Genomic DNA, 22872 nt, shown 5'->3' on the forward strand with positions numbered 1-22872 from the left:
GCTGGAACCTGTAAATTCCTGCTCTCTTGGATTGCTGCAGTGACAGGAGGAAGGCAGGGGTGGCTGTGGCATGAAGCAAAGCAGTGGTGCTGTACTGGTGGGGTTTCCACATGAGGCTGGAAATATCCCCCAGCAGCTGAGTTTCACCCAGTCCTGCCACACCTCTCACCTGTCCATCTGTCATTTACTTCTCACCTTCCTCACCTGCAGGGCACTGCAACTTCCTCCAGTCTTTCTGTGATGGAAATGTTTGTGATTTACCACTTTTAGCGAATTTGCAGCTCTGTGCTTCACACCTGGTACATTTTCCATTCCAGCACAACTCCCAGGAGAGCTCAGACTGCAGGCAAAGTTACCCAGGAGTGGAGAATGGGCATTCCTGCCTCTGTGCTGGGTCTGGTTTGGTGCCACCTGCCCTCACAGGTGGTTTCATGGGCCAGGTTTTGCTTTCTCTTCTTCTGGGAGGTTTGGCTGCTGCTCCAGAGGTTGGCAGGAAAGCTGCCAGAAGGACCAGGGATCTTACGTACAAGCTTCTCCTCTATTCCCAACCTGTCAAGAATTTAATTTCCTCAGGCAACAACAAAGAAATCCCCTGAAGTTAAGAATGGAATTATTGGGGAAAGCTTTTACTGGCTTTGGCACTTCTGTCCTCAAAAAACCTGGAGCTTTCTGCAGGCAAAGCCTCTTTGGACTATGTTTGGTTTTGCTGGACCAAGGTCTCCTAGGCTGTGTACAGAGAGAATGAAGGACCATGCCAAGAGTAAATGTTAATATTTCTGCATTGCTTAGAAAAAGATAGTGCTGCTCTTTCTGAAGGTGCCACACAGAGCACAATTTGCAGACAAATTAAGTTTGTTGGTTGGATGAATCAAGTTCCAGTGGAAAATTAACCAGTGAAAATGTATTTCTTACAAATTGCTGGGAAGAGTTGGTCAATTTACCAAAATGGAAGGAGCAGAGGGCACAGGAGGGGAAAAGCTTCCCAGGGTCACAGATTCTGCTCTGCTGATTCAGGATCTCCCTTAACCTCATTAACAGTTTGAACTAGTGCTAATGATTATTTTGAACCCTGTGTGAGGCAATGGGAAATCATTTACCAGAAAATGTTAAATGCTGAAATTGTCCCACAGAATAATATTGTATTAGAACATTGATCAGCAGAATTGATCTCAGTGTAACTCCTTCCTCTCAACATGGCAGAATACAATGATTATTTCTACTTGAAGCAATGACAGAAAATGCATAAAATTGGTTGCAGGCCTCAAAGGATCAACAATCATCAATATTTAGCTGCTCCCTGATGAGTTCTCTCTGGACTCCAATTCACTTTCTGTGAAGGCAATGAGAAAGACTGAGCCTTAAAACTGTCTTGGTTTGAAAGACCGGTGTCTGCCAAGCAAGGCAGAAACCTCCCTTGGAACAGAGAACATGACCCTTTCCCTCCCAATTATTATAACTTTAAAATTACGGAGTTTTCAGACAAAGAGATGGGCAGAGGAATGAGTTTTTTATTAGTCAGTGTGCCAAGGAAAACAAACAACAGCGAGAGAGCCCAAACCCAGCCCGGGCGCTCCCCCATGGGTGCAGTTCCGGGCACAGCCACAGGGGGCGCTGCTGGCTCCCGGCCGGGCAGGGCGGTACCGCCGGGCCAGCAGGGGGCGCTGTGGCGCGGGCTCGGCCGCGTTTCTCCCTCATGAGGCAATGGCGGGCAAGGTGCCGGGGGAAATGGGCTGCAGCAGCAAAGCGCTGGGAGGGCAGGGGTGAGCAGACCCAGAGTAGCAAAATAAATATATCAGAAACTCTGCAGCTGTAGCAGGAACTGTGGGGTGTCCAGCAGGGAGTGTAAAGCCCAGAAAACCCGGAGCAGTGGCAGAGAAATGGCAGGGCTGGGCTGCAGCAGCCGAGCTCCTGAACACGGCCTGGAGAGGCTCCTCTGGAGGCCGAAAGGAGTTTCCCCTGAGGGACCCGAGATGGTGAGGGTCCTTTTTTTACTGAGATAGGGTGTTAATAAGGTTCCAGTGCAACAGCTGCTCCCACAAGCAGAGCTTCGCTCGCTGTAGGAGCAGACAGCAGGAGCCAGAGCCTCACCCCTCACCGTGGTGGTGAATTCTCCCCACAATGGCCGCCGCCTGTCTCCCCACCGATCTGACAGAAGAGAAAACCCCACAGGTAAGAGAGTACCAGCTGCACCCTTCCCCTACTTTGGCCATTTCTTTAATCTGTCTTAAATACTGGTCGTTATTGTCTCTTAGCAACAGATGGGACAAAATTCCATGAAAGAAAGGAACAAAAGGAAAAATCCTAACCCCCAACAAAGTGGTAAGGGATTTGGGAGTGCAACTCACCTTAGAGGGTCAGGATTTCACCAGAAGGAGGAATTTCTCTCTTTGCCCCAAGGTCAAGCCCAGGCTCTGGTGTGTCCTGATTCCTCTGGAGCCTTTGGGCTGAGCAGGAGTCCCTGTGTGGATGTGTCTGACCTTGGTCTGAGGTGTGAGTTAGTCAGGAGCTGTTTGCATCAGGCACTGTCTTTCTTGCAGGATTTGCCTCCTTCATACACTGGACCCCCTCCTGCCTGTGCTGCTCTTACCCAGCCCTGTAACCTGTCCACTTTGCAGGGCAGATGTTGAGTGCTCAGAGTCTCTTAGTGCCTTTCCACCATCCCTTTTTGTGCCTTCAACTCCTGCACTTTTTTATTAACGCAGCCAAAGGTACAACAGAGTTCAGCTTCCTGACCCCAGTCGTGCTCTCTGACATTTGCTGCTACGAGGAGGCTGCTCTGCAGCTCTCGCTCAGACAGCACTAAATGGTGAGTGCTATCTCCCATTCCCTCTCTCCACCAGAGCAGAGGAAACCAATGGGGCATCAAAATGCCACAAAGACTCTGTTAAATGTGTGGTTCCCCCGACCTCTCCTTTTGCAGGCTCTACACTTCTCTGTCACTGTCACTGTTTTATGGTCAGTGATGCGATGCCATTCCTGTCTCAGGGATGTGCTTTTCCAGCTCAGCTGCTCCTCAGAACCAGCCAGACTGGGATTCCAAACTGTGCCTACCAGTCTCAGGGCACACAGAACAAGTGGCAGTCTCTTCCCCACCCTGCCCTTCCCCTGGCACAGTTTACTTCCCTATTCACTCCCTAGATAAGGCCTAAAGCAACAGATTGCAGCATGGACTGAAGGAGGTTCTCATCAGTGCCACCTCCTCCGGTGACAGTGAACTGTGAGCATTCCTACTGTGAGCATTCCTACTGAAGGGCCCTTGGAGTCTGAAACATTGAAATCTGTATGGAATTATTCCAGGACCCCTAAACTAGTCCATGTCACAAGCCTGGGACACTCAGAAATGTGGAAGGCTCTGTGTTCACCTTGATAGTGACCAGAACCCCAGGCTGTTCTTTACCTGCTGATAGAAAGGGTAAAAACTACCATGGAGTTTATGCTTATTAACAAATCTTCATGTCCCAGCAAATGGATACAGGGATTTACTGATCTGTGGTCAGTGATGACACAGACACATGTTAAATTCTGCTCTTGGGAAAAGACAAAATCCTCCAAATGGATCTCCACAGTTCTTTTCCTTCAGACACCCACAAGTCATGTCTGGCCTAATCCCTGAGCTTTGGCCGGGTGTCAGGATGAGGATAACACAGCCCGGAGCAGATCAATACCTCACTGAGGCAATGGCCAGAGATCCCCAGGCCCTGACAACAAAAAGAACATTGATTCTGTTCTGATTGCATTGATGCAGAGTGTCTCATTCCACACCTGCAAAAGAAGTGCTGGAATTGCACCTACAGGAAAAGGAGCTGATCTTGTGACCCGCTGATGTTATCTGCTCTGCATCAGTCTCATCTTTCCTTTGCTCACATTGATCTCTTTGGGTTTGTGTTTTTCGCTGGTACTTTCATGGGAAGATGAAAAAGAAAGGTTGCTATGCACTGAAACAATAAATTCCTCAAAGCCTGAGCAGGCTTTGAGATCTCTTCATCTTTGGAAGTTGTTAAACCTTGCATGAAAGTGCTTTCCAAGGTAATAAATTAATGGATGTATCCTGAATGATGACCACAGAAATAGACATTAAGCAATGCAAAGAGCTATTATCCCACTTCATTGAAGCAATTATCCAGGAAACCATCAAATCAGCTTGATTCCTGATGGAAAGTCAGTGATTTAGGGAGGAAATCATCCATTCCACAAATAAGCAATAATCTAAGAATGAGGAAAACCTACCTGGATGCATTAGCTGTAGTCATCTTGCTTGTGCTATGCAAGCTCCCTTTCCTGAGCACAGCCAAAAGCTGACTACAGGCTTATCTAATGAAGCTGATACTGTGGACTCAGCACAAGCTGGAGCCAGGCCAGTACATTAGGATGGAAGCACCAGAGAGGCCCTGAGTGAACAGATTCCTAATGGATAAGGAGCAAGAATCTTTTTCATCTTTTTTCATCTACTTTGACCTCTCTGCAATATCTGAAACCACTGGACATAGGATAACAGCTATTTCACCTAACAGAACCACTCTTTTCCCTAAAAGTGGCACGAGGGAATGGAGGAATGGGCTAAAATGGCCCAAATTATTTTAGGGACATGTATTAAATATTTAAGGAAAACATCACTTTTTCCAATAAATTTCTGCTTTGTTTAGTCCAACAACTATCAAGCATAGGGCAAACTGGTTAAATAATCTGAAGGTAAAATACCAGCAACTTAAAGAAATAAAAACAGGTTTACCATTGGTTAACAGAAAATAAATGAAATTGGTCAGAGTTTAGGCAAGATCAGTGTAGTATAGTGAAGAAAACCTGGCAGAGGTAACACAGAGAAAAGAAGATATTTTGAGGCAATGACCTTGTGCCGTGTGTGCAGTCCAAATAAACCAGTTCATTCTGTGCAGTTCCAGGCGAGTGCCTGAATTTCTCATTGTGTCTCATAGCAGCATCCATATCTCCATTTAGCAATGTTTTCCATTATCATAATGTATCTCCAGTTATTTATGCTTTCTGTCACCTCCTGGCTGCTCCGTGATCGTGGGCAGGAGTCCCACAGAGCCCAGGAAACTCCGGTGTGTACGGAATGCTCCGGCACGCGCTACCGTGAGCCAGCACAGCCCAAGGAGTGATTCCTGATTTCTGATTTCTGTTCTGCTCTGGGTCCTTCACACTTTGTAATTACCCTGCTCTTTGTTTTGGAGGGATTTTGTGTGTCTGGCATGGCAAAGTGGGACAATGGCAGATGGAAGTTGCTGGGTCGGTAGCTGTGAACTCCCACAGGTTCTAAGGACCACCACAAATGTTACCACACTCCAGTGCAAGCACAAATTAGGTTGTATGTGACTCTGTCTTTTGTGAAATAAATGTACAATTTATATTTTTGGACAAGGAAGATTTTTCCTTGTTAATCACTCCATACTTGTTCCCCTAGGATGAAACTCTTCCCTAAATGCACCTCAACCTCTGTGGAGCTGGGTGGGTGCCAGCAGTCAGTGGGTGGATGATGTGATGAGCAGGGTGTCACAGAGGGTGTAACAACAAAGTTAAACCCTGCAACATCATGATTTGGGACCATACAGAGGAATGCAGCATCAAGGAAGAGAGAGCAATTCTCCATCCCTGCTGTTGTCTGGGATGAACTCCCTGTGGTGCCCCTTAGCTGAAGAAACTCTGCAGTGGAAATATTCTGCAGTCTGCTCCACTGAGCCCTTCTCCTCATTGCAGTATTCTGGGCACTTCACACCTTTGTGGAGAGGAGTCACAGACAAACCATTTATCATATCTGAATTCAAATTCTGGGCAACAATTAAAGAATAAGCACTAGTAGAATCCATTTCTCTAACATCCATTCCTCAGTGCAGCCATTTCAGGTGTGAAAAGAGTTTAATCTTTAGGTCTATTTCCCTGAGGATTGACCTTATATGTTAAAAAAAGCCCAGTCTGTAATTATAAAGTAAGTGATAAGCATCAAATGGATTGTTACAGAACCCTTTTGTTGCCTTTATTGCATGATAAGAAGCAGTTGCTGTGTAACCTTGAATGTGGGCAAATAACTCATGCTAAACACATTGCGACAAAGATGGCATTTTGGCAGGGCTTTGATGTAGGTCATTTTATTACCAGGCTGAATCAAACTACAAACTGATGTCAAACTCATGCCAAGAATGCTAATAACATACTGATCAATGAGGTGCTGGATTGCTCAAGTGAAGTGGTCGAGGGAAAATGCAGACATAAAAAGTCTGGAATTCCAAAGGTTGAAGTGCTTGGGCTATTATACTGGGAGGAATTATATTCCTTGCATTAGGACAAGTTTTCTTTACTCCAGGGGCCTTTAGCTGAGTGTTGAACAGGACAGTGTCAGAAAGTATGTACTTATCTTTATTTTTCTTGACCTTTATGTGCAAGTAATTTTTATAGTTCCATTAACTAGTAGGATCATTTGCAAACCACTGTACAAAGTGTATTATGAAGAATGCCTTGGGGACCATTGTATCCTATTATGTTGAATGTTAATAGAATGAAAAATTAATTTAAACTCTGAAGACTTGAGCAAGGCAAGACTTCCCTTTTATAGGAGAAATTCCAAATTTTATTTGCTATGGTAAAACTTTAGAGCTGTACCCTAATATGACCTTTATAAGCCTGATTTGAATCAGTCAGAGCAGGAGTCTGATTGTTTGCCAGTTTAAATAAAATTACTTCTGTCAAAGCTTCTCTGTTTAAAAAAGGGGGTTTTCTGTGACCCCCACACTTGGAATTAGTCACTAGTGAGCTCTGAGCTCACAGTACTTGTTTAGCAATTAATCAGCCAGAGATGAGACAGCCCACGGTTCCAAGAAGCATCTTCACCTTACTTGAATCTTTAATTGCTCATTAAACATTGTCATCTTCAGCAATCTGGGACTTCAGAACACCTGAAAACAAGGATACAGTTCTTTATAATATATTTTTTATTATTTTTCATGTGACTGAGTGCTTTAGAATGAGGAGTTCTCTCTTGAGTCTTGCTGCTAAGTCTCACGTTGCACTCTTCCCATAGGACTGCAGCTAGACAAGTGATCAAGGAAACTTCATTGCTTCATTAGTTACTATTATTTCATATTTATGTTAACATAGTTGAGGTGTGATAAATTTGTGTGGAAGTCAGCTAAATTTAAAGCAGTAGTGTGGAGGAGTTCTGTTATTTAGAAGAGTAAAGAACCAGTCTCCCATGAACCTTCTCACTCACAATGTTTGCCTTGAGGTGAGAACGTGGCCGAGTTAAAAGGGTAAAAAATGCTGCACATTTTACATGTTAGAGTGATTTATTATTGCAAATGTCCATACAAGCAACGGCAAAATCTCAGTTTTGACTTCCACATCTCTTATGCAACAAGGATGTCACATCAATGAGAAATCAAAGCTGTGCAGGATACAATTCCCAAGGTATCCCTATTCCAGCATATCCTGTATCTTTTAGCTGACTGTATTTTGAATAAAAACCTACAAATTTGTGACTGTTCTATATGTGAACTTCTCCTTGTTCTGGATAACCAGCCATTTTCAAATGATTCTAGGAAGGTGTGTATATTTTTATTGAAATATCCTGTTTATCTAATATCCTGTCCTGAATTTCATCCCACAGCTGTAGAGCAGGATGCTTCACTGTCTCCAGAAGGCCTAACTCGAGTAAAATAAATGCACAAAAGATTAGGACAATTAGTGACTAGAGATTAGCTATGAATATTTCATGCCCACTGCAATACTGTCTAAACACAAGATATGGAATAAGAATAAATTGCATTTTTGACATGCAGCAAACGTAGAAAGGAAATGATTAATTTAGAAAGATCTTGCAGTCGTTTTAACGAGGCAGCGTTCTAATCACTGGTCACGTGGGATCTGCTGGATAAAAGCAGGAAAGTTTGTCCCACAGGATTATTCTAAGTTCACCTGCATTTTGATGTTGGATTTAGATATTTTGTGAACAGCTCAGTGAGTTTGGTCTGCAATGATCCAGCCAGAGAATAGGCAGCAAAATGTTTCCATGAGCTTTGTTGGCAGCTGGGTGTGTGTCCAAGGTGTGACCCAGTCTGGAGTCCAAGCAGTGTCAGGTGTAGCAGGAGTCATTCCAAGTGACAAGGCAGAGGTGGAGAACTTTTGGTGCAGGAGGGATCTGGGAACTGAAAGGGGTCCAGCTTTCATTCCACCTGCAGATCAGGGAAACTTCCAGAAGCTTTGCTGGCTGATTTCAAAGGAATTTTCACTACATTTTCACTCCATTTTCACTACAGCACCCCAAAGCTACTTCCCAAATCAGCTTTGCTAGCCTTGGTGTGAACAGGAAGGAATTATCTTTGTCCTGGGATAAGTCTTTTGTAGTGCAGTAACTTCAGGACCAAGTTACCCAACTTCAGGGTCAGTAACCTAGAACTTCAGGCAGTTCTTGGTTAAGTAAACTCAATACCCACAACTCCCACCTGATATAAAAACACAGGTTATATGACCATAGATTATATATGAACTGAATAATGTATTTTTTATATATATACATACAATTTAATACAGTGACCTCACTGCCACTGCTTCATATTTTCAATAACTCATACACGTTGGTCTAGATGGAAATGATGTGTTCCAGCTTAACTGTCCCATTTGAGTCTCTGGCACAAGGAGTTTCTGGCAGTGTCCTCATGGTAAAATGGAAACAAGGTAGTAAGCAACAAAGTTCAGTCTTTAAAGCGGTTATTCAGTGCTCTGCAGGCTCTTCAGTATGTGATGGGCACACACTGGAAGCTGTCAGACACTGAAACAGCACAGGAAAAGAGAATCCTAAAACCCATGAGCTGTTCCTCAGCCAACCTCTTTGTCTTGGTTTGAACTTGAGGATATCGAACTTCCAATATTAAACCAGTGACACAGAGAACTGTAGTTATGGAACACTGGCTGACCTTGAAAAGACAAAAATGCACTTACAGCTACTGCATCATGGAGTAAAATTATTTATTTTCCTGGAGCTGTTTTTTAAATGAAATCTATTTTGGATCTTAATATACTTTCAAGACTGAGCTCCATTTTGTCTTATGAGCAGTTGCAATTTGAGTGCAATATAAGAAGCTGCTGTTCTGTAATATAATAATAATAAATGTCAGTTTGGTAAAAACTTTATTATGAAGCAAAACTGCTAACCAAAGGAATTTCTGGTGTGTGAGTTTTTCATTGCAGGGCTGAAGTGACAAATGAATTTATTGCTGTCAAGAGACCTATATTTTATTTTGGTCACTTAGCAATAATTAAATCTTGTGAGTAATTTTGTGTGTGTGTGTTTGCTCTGTTTAATATTTTTAAACAAAATATTGCTCTCTAAGGCATTGTTTAGGGTATGTTTAGCAACCACTTAACATGTTTACAATGCTGTGTGTTGTTTCCTCTCAACAGCACTGTGCACAGAGGAGTGTGTGCATGGAAGATGTGTCTCTCCTGACACGTGTCACTGTGAACCAGGCTGGGGAGGGACTGATTGCTCAAGTGGTGAGTAAAGATACCAAAATATGATAAAAATATGTGTTGCTATTAAAAACCAGGTATTACAAAGCAGTGGCCTTAGAACTTAGATTATTTGAATGGAAAAATGAGTGTTGTCTGCTGGTTATTTTGTAAAAGTTCATATTGGGCTGGAACAAACGACCTTTAAGGTCCCTTCAACCCCAGTCATTCTGTGGTTCTATGAATATGTGAAATTACCTTTTCCCAGAATAATGACATTAGACTTTTTTGGTTGTGTTTTGCAAAGAAATGTGAAATGCAGTGGAGGATGCTGTTAATGCTTTTGGTCCTGTTATTAGGACACCAGTACAGATAATAGAGCTCTATAAAGAATTTTTTCTCTCTCAAATCTTTAATACAGCAGTTTCTTCATGAAATAATCTGTGGAGTGTTTGAGCTGTTAGGAAAGCACTCTCTCCAGATAGAATTCTTGTCCTGTTCAAGCCAGGGGGAGTTTTGCCATTGACTTTTCAGGCAGCCCAGATTCTCTCCTCTGACTTACAATCCATTCCTTAAATCCATACTTCCAAAGTCAGGGAAATGGGAGTTGGGAGTTCTGCACCTTTTGCTAGGAAATTAGTCCACACTTGAGGCTTTCAATTCTTTCAGCTGGCCAGGCTGTGTTTGTTAAACTCTCTTAATTGGGCACGGTGAGTTGAAGTGGTTGGTTCATGCTGGAATGGAACAGGCACAAACATCCGAGTGTGACGTAACACAGGCCTGAGACATTATTGACAAAACAGGAATAAGCTTGCTAAATGGAGTCAATTTGTGCATCAAGCAAGTAAATAAAGCTGCATGGGTAGAGATGCTGTGAAATGAAGCTGAATGGGTGTTTTGTTTTGTGTTGGCTTCCTCCCTCTCTCCCAGATTGATTGGGATCTTAAGAAAAAGAAGGGAACAGAGGAGGGATCTATAGAGGGAGGGGTGAGAAGGGAATGGGAGGTAAATGTGCCTGAAGGTGAACACAACCAGAGGCTGAAGGCAGCAGATTCCTGGATGGGTTCCTGGGGTTTCGTCTGCAGCTTTGCTGAATATTCCAGCAGAAAAGGAGCAGGGAGGAAGGGCTTTAGTCCAAAGGGGATGTGGATGCTCCAGCCCTGGGAGTGTTCAAGGGCAGGTTGGACAGAGCTCTGAGTAACCTGGTGTGGGGTGGCACCCCTGCCCATGGCAGGGGTTGGGATGAGATGATCAGTGAGGTCCCTCCAACCCAAACTATTCTGGGATTATATGATTCCAAGGATGGAAACAAAGGCCAAACTATGGGGTTTGAAGCAACATTTTGGGATTACCTGGAATGCAGACAAGGGGAAAACTGGGCATCATGATATATTGAATATCTATCTTTAAAAATATTTTAAAACCCCACAACATTAATTGTGAGATATTGTATGGATTCTCAGGAACTCATGTAATGTTATGTACTATTATGTAATAGTACTCATGTATTATTATTCGTAGTACTAGATTTTGTTTATCCTACTACTGAGTATTTGTACAGTACATGAGCACTAACAGAAGTTAAAAATAATAATAAAAAGCCTATGACAGTAAGGACATACAGATACAGATTACACATTTATACACATGTGCACTCACAGAGTAAAAAGCACTTCAATCTGTGTAAAAATGGCCAGGAAAGGATAAGATGTCAAAGTACAGAATGGTCTTGTGGACTAAAACTACCCAGTGACTCTTATTAAATTGCTCTAATCTTGCAAGTGGAGATAAAAGAAAAAGAAGGTTTTTCCTATATTGAATATTTAGCTTTTTAAAGTAATTAGGAATATTAAAGCACTGACAATGATTGAGATAGAAACATTATTCATAACTTTTATTTCCGCACTGGGCAGGGATCCAGTATATTTCATTTATGAGGTTTCAGTGGTGGAAAGAGAAGTGTTAGCCAATTCCTAAATTAAATATGCCCTGTTAACTTTTATAAATGATAGCCCAGGATTAGCTTCAAAATTTAAGCTTTCATTTTATTAATATAATTAGTGTGTTTGCTGGCCTATAGTGCCCATTGTCTTTCATTCCCCTTGTTACATGCTGGGGAACACGTGTTCCTGTCCCAGGGTCTGATCCCACGGGCTCTGCCCAGTGAAGTGCTCCTAGGAGGGAAAGTCAGATTTACTGCACCTGAGAGCTGCTCACCTTTGTGCTAGAAATTTGGGTGACTGGATTATTCATTGTTAGGAGACTTTGTTCAAATTCAAAGGTTTAAAGGAACAGATTTCAGCTGAATACAGCACATTGTTATTCCCAGTATTTCCAAGAAAGGGGGAATCTGGAAGCTTTGCCTATCTGAGCTTAGCCACGTTTTTCTGATACATGATCCATGTGTTAAATCATATTTTACTGTTGTCCAGTTATAATGTGGAAAACAGTTTTCACTTCTACTGGAATAATGTGTCACTTGTACCTATTTCTGCTCCTTCATGACTGTTGGTAACCAATGAAGGGCACACAGAGCCACAGGCTGTTTGGGATGTTCCTGCAGGGTGTGCTCAGGACAAAGCAAGGCTGGTGGTCAATGGTGCCCCCCAAACCCGTGGGGCTGGAGAACTTCCCAAGGCATCCCTCGGGATCAGGGATTTGATGCAGTCACAGGCATATTGCTTTTCATGTTGGCTGTTTGAAGTGCTTTCTTCTTCTCTGGGAGAGGGATTGCCAGCCAAAACACTCCCTTTAAATTTAGCAAAGCTCCCGGGAGTTTTGGAATGGTTTCCTGAGTGATCTCTCCTGAAAGCACTGCTGAGAAGGGGAGCCTCCCTGACACTGGGGGTCGTGTGTTGTCATTTACTCAGGGAAGATCTAAGGGTGCTCACTCTTCCTGAGATACAATTTCAACACCCTGCAGACACAGCCATTATAACTTTCTAAAAGTTATTTCTAACTTTCACTTGATTTGATGGGTGAAATTCAACCATTAGCAAAGCTCCAGCACAAGGTCCAAGTTCACTTCAGAACCAGAAGTCAGACCTGAATATTCCTCTTTCTTGGAGAGGGTCTGAATGCTGACACTGAGCCCCAGTTTCCCACAGAGAGGCAAAGTCCTGGTGTGAAATGCAGTTCCCCAGCATTACCATTCTCCCTTGGCTAAAATATTCTCAATTTAATGTTTTGAATTGTTACAGCTACAGCCTGTAGTCATGCAAACAATTTAATCATCTTGCTCAGACTCGGTTTCATGCTTTCCTAGAACCCAGCCTGTAAGACAACAGTTACAAAACTTGCTTTTCTGTGCAGCTTTCCAGTGACTGATCATGGTACATGTTAGAGTTCATCTGTTGTCAAGGTTAAAATAACTTCAGATGAATTGCTAAACAATTATAAAAAACCCCAGTGCCATATTCAGCTCTGCATGTCTCTGTACCTGTGTTTTACTGCATGCTGGTGTACATCTGTCCATGCCCACAGGCCTAGCCTTGATTTCATGCTATAAAGCTGCAATATATTAAGGCTTGATTACCATAACAATAAAAAGAGAAGTAATGAGGTATTAACTAAAGAAGCTCTTGAACAAAATGTTTTCAGCATTTTAATGATGCTAAAAATTAAAAAGAAAATCCTTTTAAAGACCACTGCATACCTTTCCCTTCCCTTTTAACTTGTTTTATTGAATCATGCCTGTTTTGTCCATGCAATCTGGACTGTTGGTTTTTTAAATACAAAGCAAGATTGCAAATGCTCTGTGTGAACTCACCTGCTCACCTTTCCAATTATTTCAAAGCAATTAGCTTCAAACAGTATGATATACTGGCTTGAAGTTCTGGGGGGATATAATTGCCTGTTGGTGGTTACCTGGCCTCTTCTGGGTCTTGCTCACAGCCATCTGTATTTACAGGCCCTTAGGCCACCATCCAGCAAAGAATTTAAGCTTATCCTTACACAAATAGGGTAAGTTTTTCATCTGCTTTAAGTATTTAGGTGGTTGTTCAATTAGTTTTGAAGGAACAGCTAAAAAACTTCAGTGAAATTAATACAAAGCTTTAATTGAAATCCTCAGGCCTGTGAGGAATAAGGTGATCTTTCTTTCCAGATGTTAATCAGGTTATTTTATTGGAGACCATTTTGACTCTCATGAGCATTATTTATTGTGAGGAAGGGCACAGAAATCTTTCTGGTTAATAGGGCATTCTTGAAAATGGGGTAACAGGTAGGAAAAAAGAAAGTTCCAGGCAAGAATCCCGAATTAAAAGCAAAAATCTTCCAAAATTGTGTATGCCAGTTTGAGAAATTTCCAAGCAAACAAACACAGAGGTTGTAGTGAAAAAATAAAGCGGTTTTCAAAGTGTTTGATTTGTTATTACTTTTGAGAGAAAACACAGTACTTTCCCAAAGTGCAATTAAAGAGATGTTGGCATAATAAAGCCAAACAATTTTTCTTGCTGTGTCACCTGGAGCAGAGAGATTATAGTGCTGCTGTCTGGCATAGGCTGATCCATAAGGTATACATATGGATAACATAGTTTTCCTTGGAAAGGATGTTTTGTACAAGCTGTCATTAGGAACAAGAACCTATTTCATCTTTATCTCTTTGTCAGAAATAGCCAAGGTCATAACAACAGGCTGTTGTAACATCACAGCAAGATCACTTTTAAGGGTATAGCCCTGGAGCAGCTGGAGTGCCTCAGTCCTGAGACTCGTGATGAATGGGAACAGCAGATTCTGTGCTAAATCTGAGCGGGGTTGTTTGACAAGCCATGGAAAGCAACAGCAGAACTCTCAGGAGAAAAATGAAGTGTTTTAAAGTGAGGCTGTGGTGGTTTTCAGCCTTGATTTTGGCATTCATGCTCTCCAACTGCTTTGAACTATTTCTGGAGAGGAAATGAAGTTCAAAGGAAAGATCCCTGGTTCATGAATTCAGACTCAAACAAAATTCATGTGGGAGGCTGATCTGCCAGAATCATTAGCTGAGTTTTCATCCTCAGATTTTTTGGAAGGGACTGACCAGGAAACCACCAGAGTCCACCCAAGAGTTGTGAAGGTACAAGACCACAGCTCTTGAAGCTGTTAGTGGGTGACTGCTTAGATCCAGAGCCTGTCCCTGAGGGACACCTGCCCATGGCTCATCTGGGATTTGTCACTGTGGGGTTTGTACCTCACTGACTGCTGTATCCAAGATGAGGTCACAGAACCAGGTACAATGTTCCTGTTTCCACCACAGCCCAAGAGTTTCATTTGCCATTGCAGCTGCTGGGTTTAGAGGCAGTTTCTAAAGATCTGTTTGAAGTTGTTAAACAGCAATTGCGATCCAGTCTTAATTATTGCTTTAGCTGAAACAGGATTCCATACCCATAGCATGTGGACTTCAAAGTTTTAACACACTTTTCATTTAAGCCAAGCTCAAATTACAGCTTAATTTTGATGTGATTTGCAGATTCAGTGACAACTGCGTCATGCAAAGAGATGCAAATGTACAAAATCAAACTCCAGTGAGGCTCATAGAAGGATCTTTCCATAGCAATTACAGAGTGGAATTGATTTCTGTCTCTCAGTTCTAACAATTTGCTCTTCCTTAAACTTAAAAAACACCCATCTCCCTTCAATCACTGCTGAACTGGTGTAATCAGGTAAACAGCTTGTGTTTAATTTTTGCCTCTGCTGGATGTTGGGCCCACGCACCAGGGCTCAGGCCCTGGGTTTCATGTGTTCCCAGGCTCTGTGGCAGCAGCTCTTCCTGGGCCCAGCCCACGCAGGACAGCCTGTGACAGGGAATGAGATGTAAACACAAGCTGCTGTGCAGTGCCGTTGTGGCACAGCAGCATGTCCTGCATGTATTTTTACACAGATAATTTAGCTGCATTAAACCAGGATGATCCATCACTTTTCAGTCGGTGGGAATATTTTGTCTCTTGCTGAAGCTGTTGATATCTGCCCAGTCATTTGTGGCAGTTTCTCCTCACTTTGTGAGGGATGTGTATCCTGTATCCTCTCAGCTTCCATGAATTAACCACTTGGGAGGTGCTGCAAGCTTATGGAAAGGTACCGGAGTGATAAGAGCCTGGGCTTCTCCCACAGTAACAGGGCTGGGCAAAGGGCAAGGGTTCATCCTGAAAAAGGAAAAGTAGATCCAAGATTTACTCTGGGAAGGAACTGCTTTCTGTACTTTTGTGTGATTCATTGGTGATGAATAGATCAGCTGCCAGTTGTTCTAAGTCTTGTACTAAAGTGAGTGAAAAATAGAAATTCAGCACCCTGTGTCCTTTTCACCTTCATCTTCCCTGTCAGAGTCTGGGAGAGTTCTTCCTTCCCTAAATCAGCTGGTTGTGTCTAAAGCCAAGGTAGTGACAGATCATTTCCCCAGCACTCCCAGCTCTCCTCTGAGACTCCCTCTTTTGGATGATTTGAAGAGTCAATTGAGCTGACCTGACTCTGTCTGTTCCAGTCCCTGGAGTTCTGTCTTCCAGCTTGTGCCTTGCTCTCAAGGCTTGATCCAGCCTTGTACTTCATACATATGAATAGTCCTTTTAAAGTCAATAAGGAACAATCTTAACTTCTTCAAGTTAGATAAAGGCTTAAGCCATTACCTGAATGGGAACTCATGAGATGAGGTGGAAACCAGGTTGGTGAGGATCTCTTTTATAGGGGCCAGTAGTTACTGGGTGTCATCCAGGATGAGCAAGGGCATGAGCATTGCTTGGGTCTCACAGCTGACAAACGGGAGGTGAGAGGACAGGTAAGACCCAGTGACCTGGGCACAGCCCCTGCTGAGCTGTCCTTGAGCAGGATGGAAATTCTGTGTTCCATGGAACTGAACTGCAATTCTTTATGCTGGATATCTCTGCAAAATCAGTTTGAATCCAACACCGAATTCCCGCTGAAAACTGAAAAGGGAAGCTGTGAGCAAATCTTACTGTCTAAAGCCTTATGGGTTGCCTGTCAGTAGGGCAGTATGTCAGGGACTGGTGCTTCCAAAAGGGACTGAGAAAAGGCATTCAGGTTTTGAAGCAGAGAGCTGGGTGTGAGGCTTTGGGAGCAGGCAGGGCTATCCAGGGAAGTTGTGTCCCAGAGCACCTCAGTGTTGCTGAGGTGTTTGTAACAGAGCAACAGTGAAGCCCTTCCAAAGCACAGCCCCTCTGAACCTGGAGCACCACTGAGCTGTGTGGCTGCTCTCTCATCTGGGGAATGGCCTGATGGTTGACTAAAACTTTGGATTTTCAGGGTAACTTTCAGTAAATGAAACCATGGTTACAAGCACTGAACGGGCTAAACGCATTCCCGTGCAGGTTTGTGTGGTTATGCAAGAGGGAATTTGGCTCCCATACATCTTCCCTTGGCTGCCAAACTGGTGAGAGCAGAGCAGACTTCACAGAGAGGCAGTGTATGTGTGACGAGTTGTTAGTTTTATTAATTTGACTGAGGTTTTTCTCACTTTAGACAGAGTAATAGCTATAAAAGAAAGAACCTACTAAAATATCCTCTTTAATGAACTGAATTGCTAATGCTGAATTTCATTGCTGGAGCATCTTACAATAATGTGGCTTTAAATGTGCACTACACAAATGAACAGACTTTAGATCAATTTAAAAGTACCATTGGTATAATTTTATGGCCTGGTCACTAAGAGCTGTCACTTGGAAAAAAGAGCAAAATTTCCTTTTGCAAAGCATTGGCAAAAATCTCAGCTGCGGACACCCACTCAAAAGTATTTCTGGGGTTTTTGCTTGCTAAAATATACACACAAAATAATTAGTGGTCCTTGGGAAAGCTTCTAAACCACTTTTCCCTGTGTTAGACATGGTGAGGGATTCCAAGGCATGCTTGGAAAGGGCAGAGCTCTGCTCACTGTCCAACACTGAGCTATCAGGAAATCCCTCAGGAGCTATTTCAGGCACCTGAAGCTTGAGAAGCCTGAGGCCTGTTCTGACTTTTGCTGGGTTATGAATTACTGTCCCCAAAGACAGGTGCAACAACTGGGAAAGGGCCTACTGCTCCATCCCACACTCTTAGGGTTTTTTAAAAGCTGCTATTCTTCTTAGATAAAATACTATTTCCTGGGCAATGTTTAAGGATTGAAATAAAAAAGGGAAACCAATGTTTCATTCAAAAGTTAGACTTGAAATTTATCTTGGGCCTCCAGCAGCTAAAATTTGTTAGAAAATGGCAGATATTCATCACACAGTGTTAGACACCAGCCTGGCTGTGTGTGGATACCCGAGAGCTGAGGCACAGCCAGGAAATCATTGCAAGAGCAGCAGGGAGTGTGCCCAGGCATGGGAGGCAGGCACATGAACACACAGCTTTCCCTGGTATTGAGGGTTCCTTTGTTTAGGCTTAAGCCTTTCAGAGTCTACATAGCAAGATCCTAAAATACTTTATTTCAGGAAACAGCAGCTGGGTGTATTTTAGCTGCTCTTTGGCTGCACTGAGCAGTCCCCATCGTCCGTGTCCCCTCCCACTAACCTGGTGTTCAACGTGGGCAGTGTCTGCTCCAAGGGAAAGTGTTACATGCTGAGATTTGTCCTCAGGCTTCACCCTAATTTTGTGTGAACTTAGCTCAGCCTCCATAGGGCGGGAAGTCCTCATTTATCCTTGATTTCAGTGGGAGTTGAGTAAATTTGTCGACTGGATTGACTGGGCCCGTATTGGAGCTGAAAAGGGGTGGCACTGGTGGGCTGGGAAGAACTCAGCCGCAGTTAATATCTGTGCTGAGGAGAGGGAGGCTCTAATGTACAGCTGCCCTTGGTGGCTTGGGTGGGCTGCATTTAAAATACAGCCTGGAGGCAGCTTTGCTAACTTTAGAGATGTGTGATGGTTGCATCTGCAGGAGACTACGCAGAAGTGATGAAACACGGCAGTTTGAAGTGAGAGTGGTGGCACCGAGCCCCTCCACGCCTAATGGGGACGTGGCAGCTCAGTGGAGGGTTCTGCTGCTTATTGGTTTTGAAGTTCTTTCCATGTCAGTAAAATATCTGTGTAGGAATAAGAGACCTCTTTAGAGATGTGTCTGCCATTGCACAAGTGACACTCTGGAGTTTCTCTTCAGCCTTAAAATCACTTGCATTTTTGGTAGCTTCTCCATGCAGGAGGAGGTCATGGTGATCTTTAATCACTCTGCATAAAATGAGAAAGTTTCAGGGAGTTTTCTTTGCTTTACCCAGTGTTTGTGCTATTGTGAGTTTGATAGCAAAGTTCTGAAGTATTTTCAGAAATTTCTTCGAGAAATCCTGTTCTTCTAAATTACACTCACAAGAATCCCTCTTAAGCCCCTCAAGTAATACTCTGATACTTATTTGTAGTCCTTAAAAAACCCGGAAAAAGTGTTTACCATAGGAGCAGATACCTTGTGTCCCCAGTGAAATGAGTGTTTGTTGACATCTTGTCTGCCTTGTTGTTGGGGAGAGAAATAATGAGACAGCAGAGGACTTTAACAAGTGCAAATGTGGCTGTAAATGCAGGGCTGGCAGATCAGAGCCCTCGCAGGCTGCTCGCAGGTGAGCGTTTTGTTCTCGCCGCTAATGGAGCCCGGGCAGGGAGAGGAGCAGGCCCGCAGCTCTCCAGAAGGAAAAGCCTGGAAATGAGGGAATGTGTCGTGACCTGAGGAAATAAATGAGCAGATGGTGTGCCAGCATCATACCTGACACTCCAGAGGAGGTGGTTGTAACAGAACCACAGACTGCAAACAGAGTTGTGAACAGAGACCAAAGCCAATAAAAGCAGGGGAAGGTGATATGCATGGAGACATGGAATAAAAAAGCAGGGCAAAATCAAGATTGAGATATGACAGAGAAGGAATTCAGGGGAAATTCTGGGAAAATAATCAATGTGAGACAACAGGCAGAAGCAGGTGGGGATAGGAAGGGAGGTCAGTGTGCAGGTAACGGACTTGAGACAATCCATAGCTGAATTTGGATGTTTCACAAATGCACACTGTGATGCATGTGAGGTACCTATAATTTCAGCCTTGTGAGCAGACAGTTACTGGCTCTTTCTACCAAGGAGAAATTACAGATTTTTTTTTTTAAATAAGAAAGTGAAGTGGAAGGACTGAGGATAGAATGGTGATGGGAGATGCCACAGGCAGGTTAATAAGGGCGAAGATTTTTCTGGTTCCAGCTGGAATAGAGTTATTTTTCTTCCTAGCTGCTGATCCAGTTCTGTGGTTTGGATTTAGGATGAGAATAATATTGATCACATACTGATGTTTAGCTGTTGCTCAGTGGTGCTCACCCTAAGTCAAGGACTTTCCATTTTCTCCTGCTTTGCCAGGGAAGAGCCCATAAGAAAAGGAGGGACCATGGCCAGGACAGCTGACCAGAACTGGGCAAAGGGATATTCCATAGCAGGGCTCAGTGGATAAACTGGGAGGCACCAATTCCTGTCCTGGGATGGGCTGAGCATCCAAGAGTGGGTGATGAGCAATTGTGTTGTGCAGCAATTATCTTTCCTTGGTTTTATTCCTCTCTTTCTTCTTCTTCTTCTTCTTCCTCTTCCTTCTTCTTTTTATATTATTATTATTATTATTATTCCTGTTCTTATCTCAACCAGTGGGTTTGACCCTTTTCCAGTTCTTCTCCCCATCCCACTCGTGAGCAGAGGCTCTGTGGGACTTCATTGCCATCTGAACTTAAATCAGGACAAGAATCTGAACCAGGTGATATCCAGACAGAAGGATTTAGAGATGAAGTGCTCAGGTTCAAGTGGCATTTGTCTTTTTTTGGTGCTGGCAAGGAAACCTGTTGAAGTGTTTATGAAGGGATGTAAATGTCTTTTACAGCCCTATGGCTTCAATAAACACTATGTAATGTTTAAACACAACGTATTGAAGTGGGATGCTGGAAGTTATAGTGCATTCAACTGCCAAAAATGCCTTTTCTTGGCCTGGAAGGATCATGCAAGCAAAGAAAGTGCAGTTTTCAATAGACTGGGTTTATTTTGTTACTGAAAAAACAGAGGTGAAACACCAGGAATTTTGCACATTAGAGAAAATTTATACAGTCAAAAGTTCACTTGTATTTCTGTACTCATGAAAATACTTTACACCTTTAGTCTTGACCTTTCCTTACACCATTTGATTACCTTCACTGTGTGCTATATAACAAGCACATCTTCCAGTCATTTCCTACACCTCCAAAAGACCTGATTGAGTGCAGAGAAACAGCAAGATTTTATTTATTAAACATGCCTGTGTTAGCCCAGCAGAATATCTGGATGTTTGGGAGTGAAAATGAGAGTTCTAAAGACTTCAACCTTGTCCAAAAAAAGCCCAGTGAAGGCCATTTGTCAGGGGAGCTGGGAAGAGACCCAAGTGTCACAGATATGGGTGTCTATCTTTGTAACTGCAAGAACTGGTGAAATATGATCAGTGACCTAAAAGATGAGTAAAGTCAGAGAATAACAATGCACAATAAGTTTCTGGGTTGTGCAGGGAAAGCAAAAGGAACCTACTGGTACACAGAGTCTTCTGCTTGAAGAACTATAGGGGAGAAAGGTGGAAAAGGGAAAGAGAGTGTGTGAGAAAGGTTCCCATCCACAACTACTTTGTAGCAGTAGGTTTTATCCACTTTCATGGCTCTGGGGTGTCCTGTGCAAGAAGGATTTAGGCCCCATTAGGAATAACAGTAAATTCCAGATGGAAATTATGTGTGTATTGTTACTGGGATTATTTTATATCAGGAAGAGCTTTATGGGCATCAACCAGAAAAAAAGAGAGATAAAACTCTTATTCTTTGATCATGGAGGGTGGTCATTGAACATGAAAAATCTCCACTGTTCATCATTTTCATTTTCAGTAGCTTCTCTGCCTATCACACAGTGCCTGCTTATGTGAAAGCCAGAGGCTGCCAGGTTTTAAAATCCTGACCAGGATGCTTAAAAATATGTGCATCAAATTCAGGGTAGAGGGTGAAATTACCCAGCAAAATTAAAATTTTAACAGAAGCAGCTGAAACATGAAACAGCAGACACTTGGGGTGATTTAGAGGTAAGAGTTTCTCAACTTTGCTAGTGTCTGCTTGAATCTCACCTTTCTGAACCCCATGTACAGAGCTGCAGTGTTCCAATTATGCAGCTTTGTGAGTAAATCATAAAAATTGATTACAGGAGAGTTTTTAGCCAAGGCTCAAAATCTGATGTCCTCTCTGACTTATCTACATTGCAGTGATAATTTCCTAAATAAAGATCAAATCCTGGAACAAACTGCAGAAGGAGGCAGGTTTGCAGAAAGATATGAGGATTCATATGGAAGATCAATTTTTCCATAGAGATTGCACATTTACTGCTAGGGTGGGAGATAAGGAGACAGCTGGAAGTTTGAGGAATTCTTGGGAATCCAGAATAACCTTTGCTTCATCATCTACTTTAGCCTGTTAGTGCTTCCCAATTACATGGCATCCACTTCAGTTGGGATAGCAATAATGCATTCATTTCTGTAAATATTATCTCCTTCTTCTAGGACAAATTCCAGCCACTGGAATTCCCCAGATTCCAGTTTAGGAATGCCAGTAGAAGGTGGTACCTTTCCCTTGCAGACCTGGTGGGGCTATGGGCCATAGGAGCTGCAGGACAAAGCTCAGTGAATTTGTTTTCAGCATCGGGTGAAGGATTCTTTTTGTCAGAGTTTATTCAGAAATACTTTGGGAAGAGGGTGCTGTTATTTAGCCATGGAATCTGATGGTGGCAGCCCAGGTCTGGGTTTCTTGGGAAGCACCCATCCATGACATTGGTAAGAGTCTCACCACCCTTCATCCTCAGCTTCTGCCTCCAGGGCTCTTCAGAGTGCTCACGTTCACAGCTTAGAGCTCAATCAAATACAAGAGTGCCATTTAGCCATTAAAAACCCCTCTACTGTAAGGGTGATTAAAGACTGGAATAGGCTGCTGAAAGACATTATGGAGCCTGTCCTTGGAGATATTCAAAATTCAGCTTGATACAGTCCTTGATAACTTGGACTAGATGATCTCCAGGGGTCCTTTCTACCTCAGCTGTTCTACAATTCTATGATTCTATGAATTATTTTATTTCTGTAACTTGAATGATCTCTGAATCAGAGCAGGAGGTTTAGTGGATTGCTGGATATGGTGGAAAACATAGAATATCTAAGCAGCAGGTCAGAGCATTCTGAAAGCCCCTGGGAATCTCCTGTGTCTGAGAGCAGAACTCTATTATGGTGAGCCTGTCCAAAGAATTATGTGGTAATTCTCACTCCAAAATCCTGAAATGCCATGGAAATTCTTATGACAGGATGTATTTTCATCAGTAAATTCAACAGTACTGGAATTCCTTGCTCATATTCAGGAATTCAGGCTCTGTTCCCAACTCTGTTTCTCAACTGCTGCATCATTCTGGACACGTCCTTTCCCTCTGTATTTCATTTTCTGGTTTATGGAATGGTGAGCCTGACCACAT

At 43.0% G+C, this 22872-nt stretch overlaps 1 protein-coding gene across 2 annotated transcripts in view; it reads left to right on the forward strand.

Moving 5' to 3' along the window:
- MEGF11 (multiple EGF like domains 11) overlaps positions 1–22872 on the forward strand; it is a 189871-nt gene that overhangs the window by 14733 nt on the left and 152266 nt on the right. For both annotated transcript variants that reach the window (XM_059481906.1, XM_059481905.1), the window contains exon 4: positions 9409–9501. In XM_059481906.1, the coding sequence (XP_059337889.1) occupies positions 9409–9501 (93 nt within the window). The remainder of the gene's footprint in view (positions 1–9408; positions 9502–22872) is intronic.

The sequence above is a fragment of the Ammospiza nelsoni genome, chromosome 14 (genome assembly GCF_027579445.1).
Source record: "Ammospiza nelsoni isolate bAmmNel1 chromosome 14, bAmmNel1.pri, whole genome shotgun sequence".
NCBI classification, from domain to species: Eukaryota; Metazoa; Chordata; class Aves; order Passeriformes; family Passerellidae; genus Ammospiza; species Ammospiza nelsoni.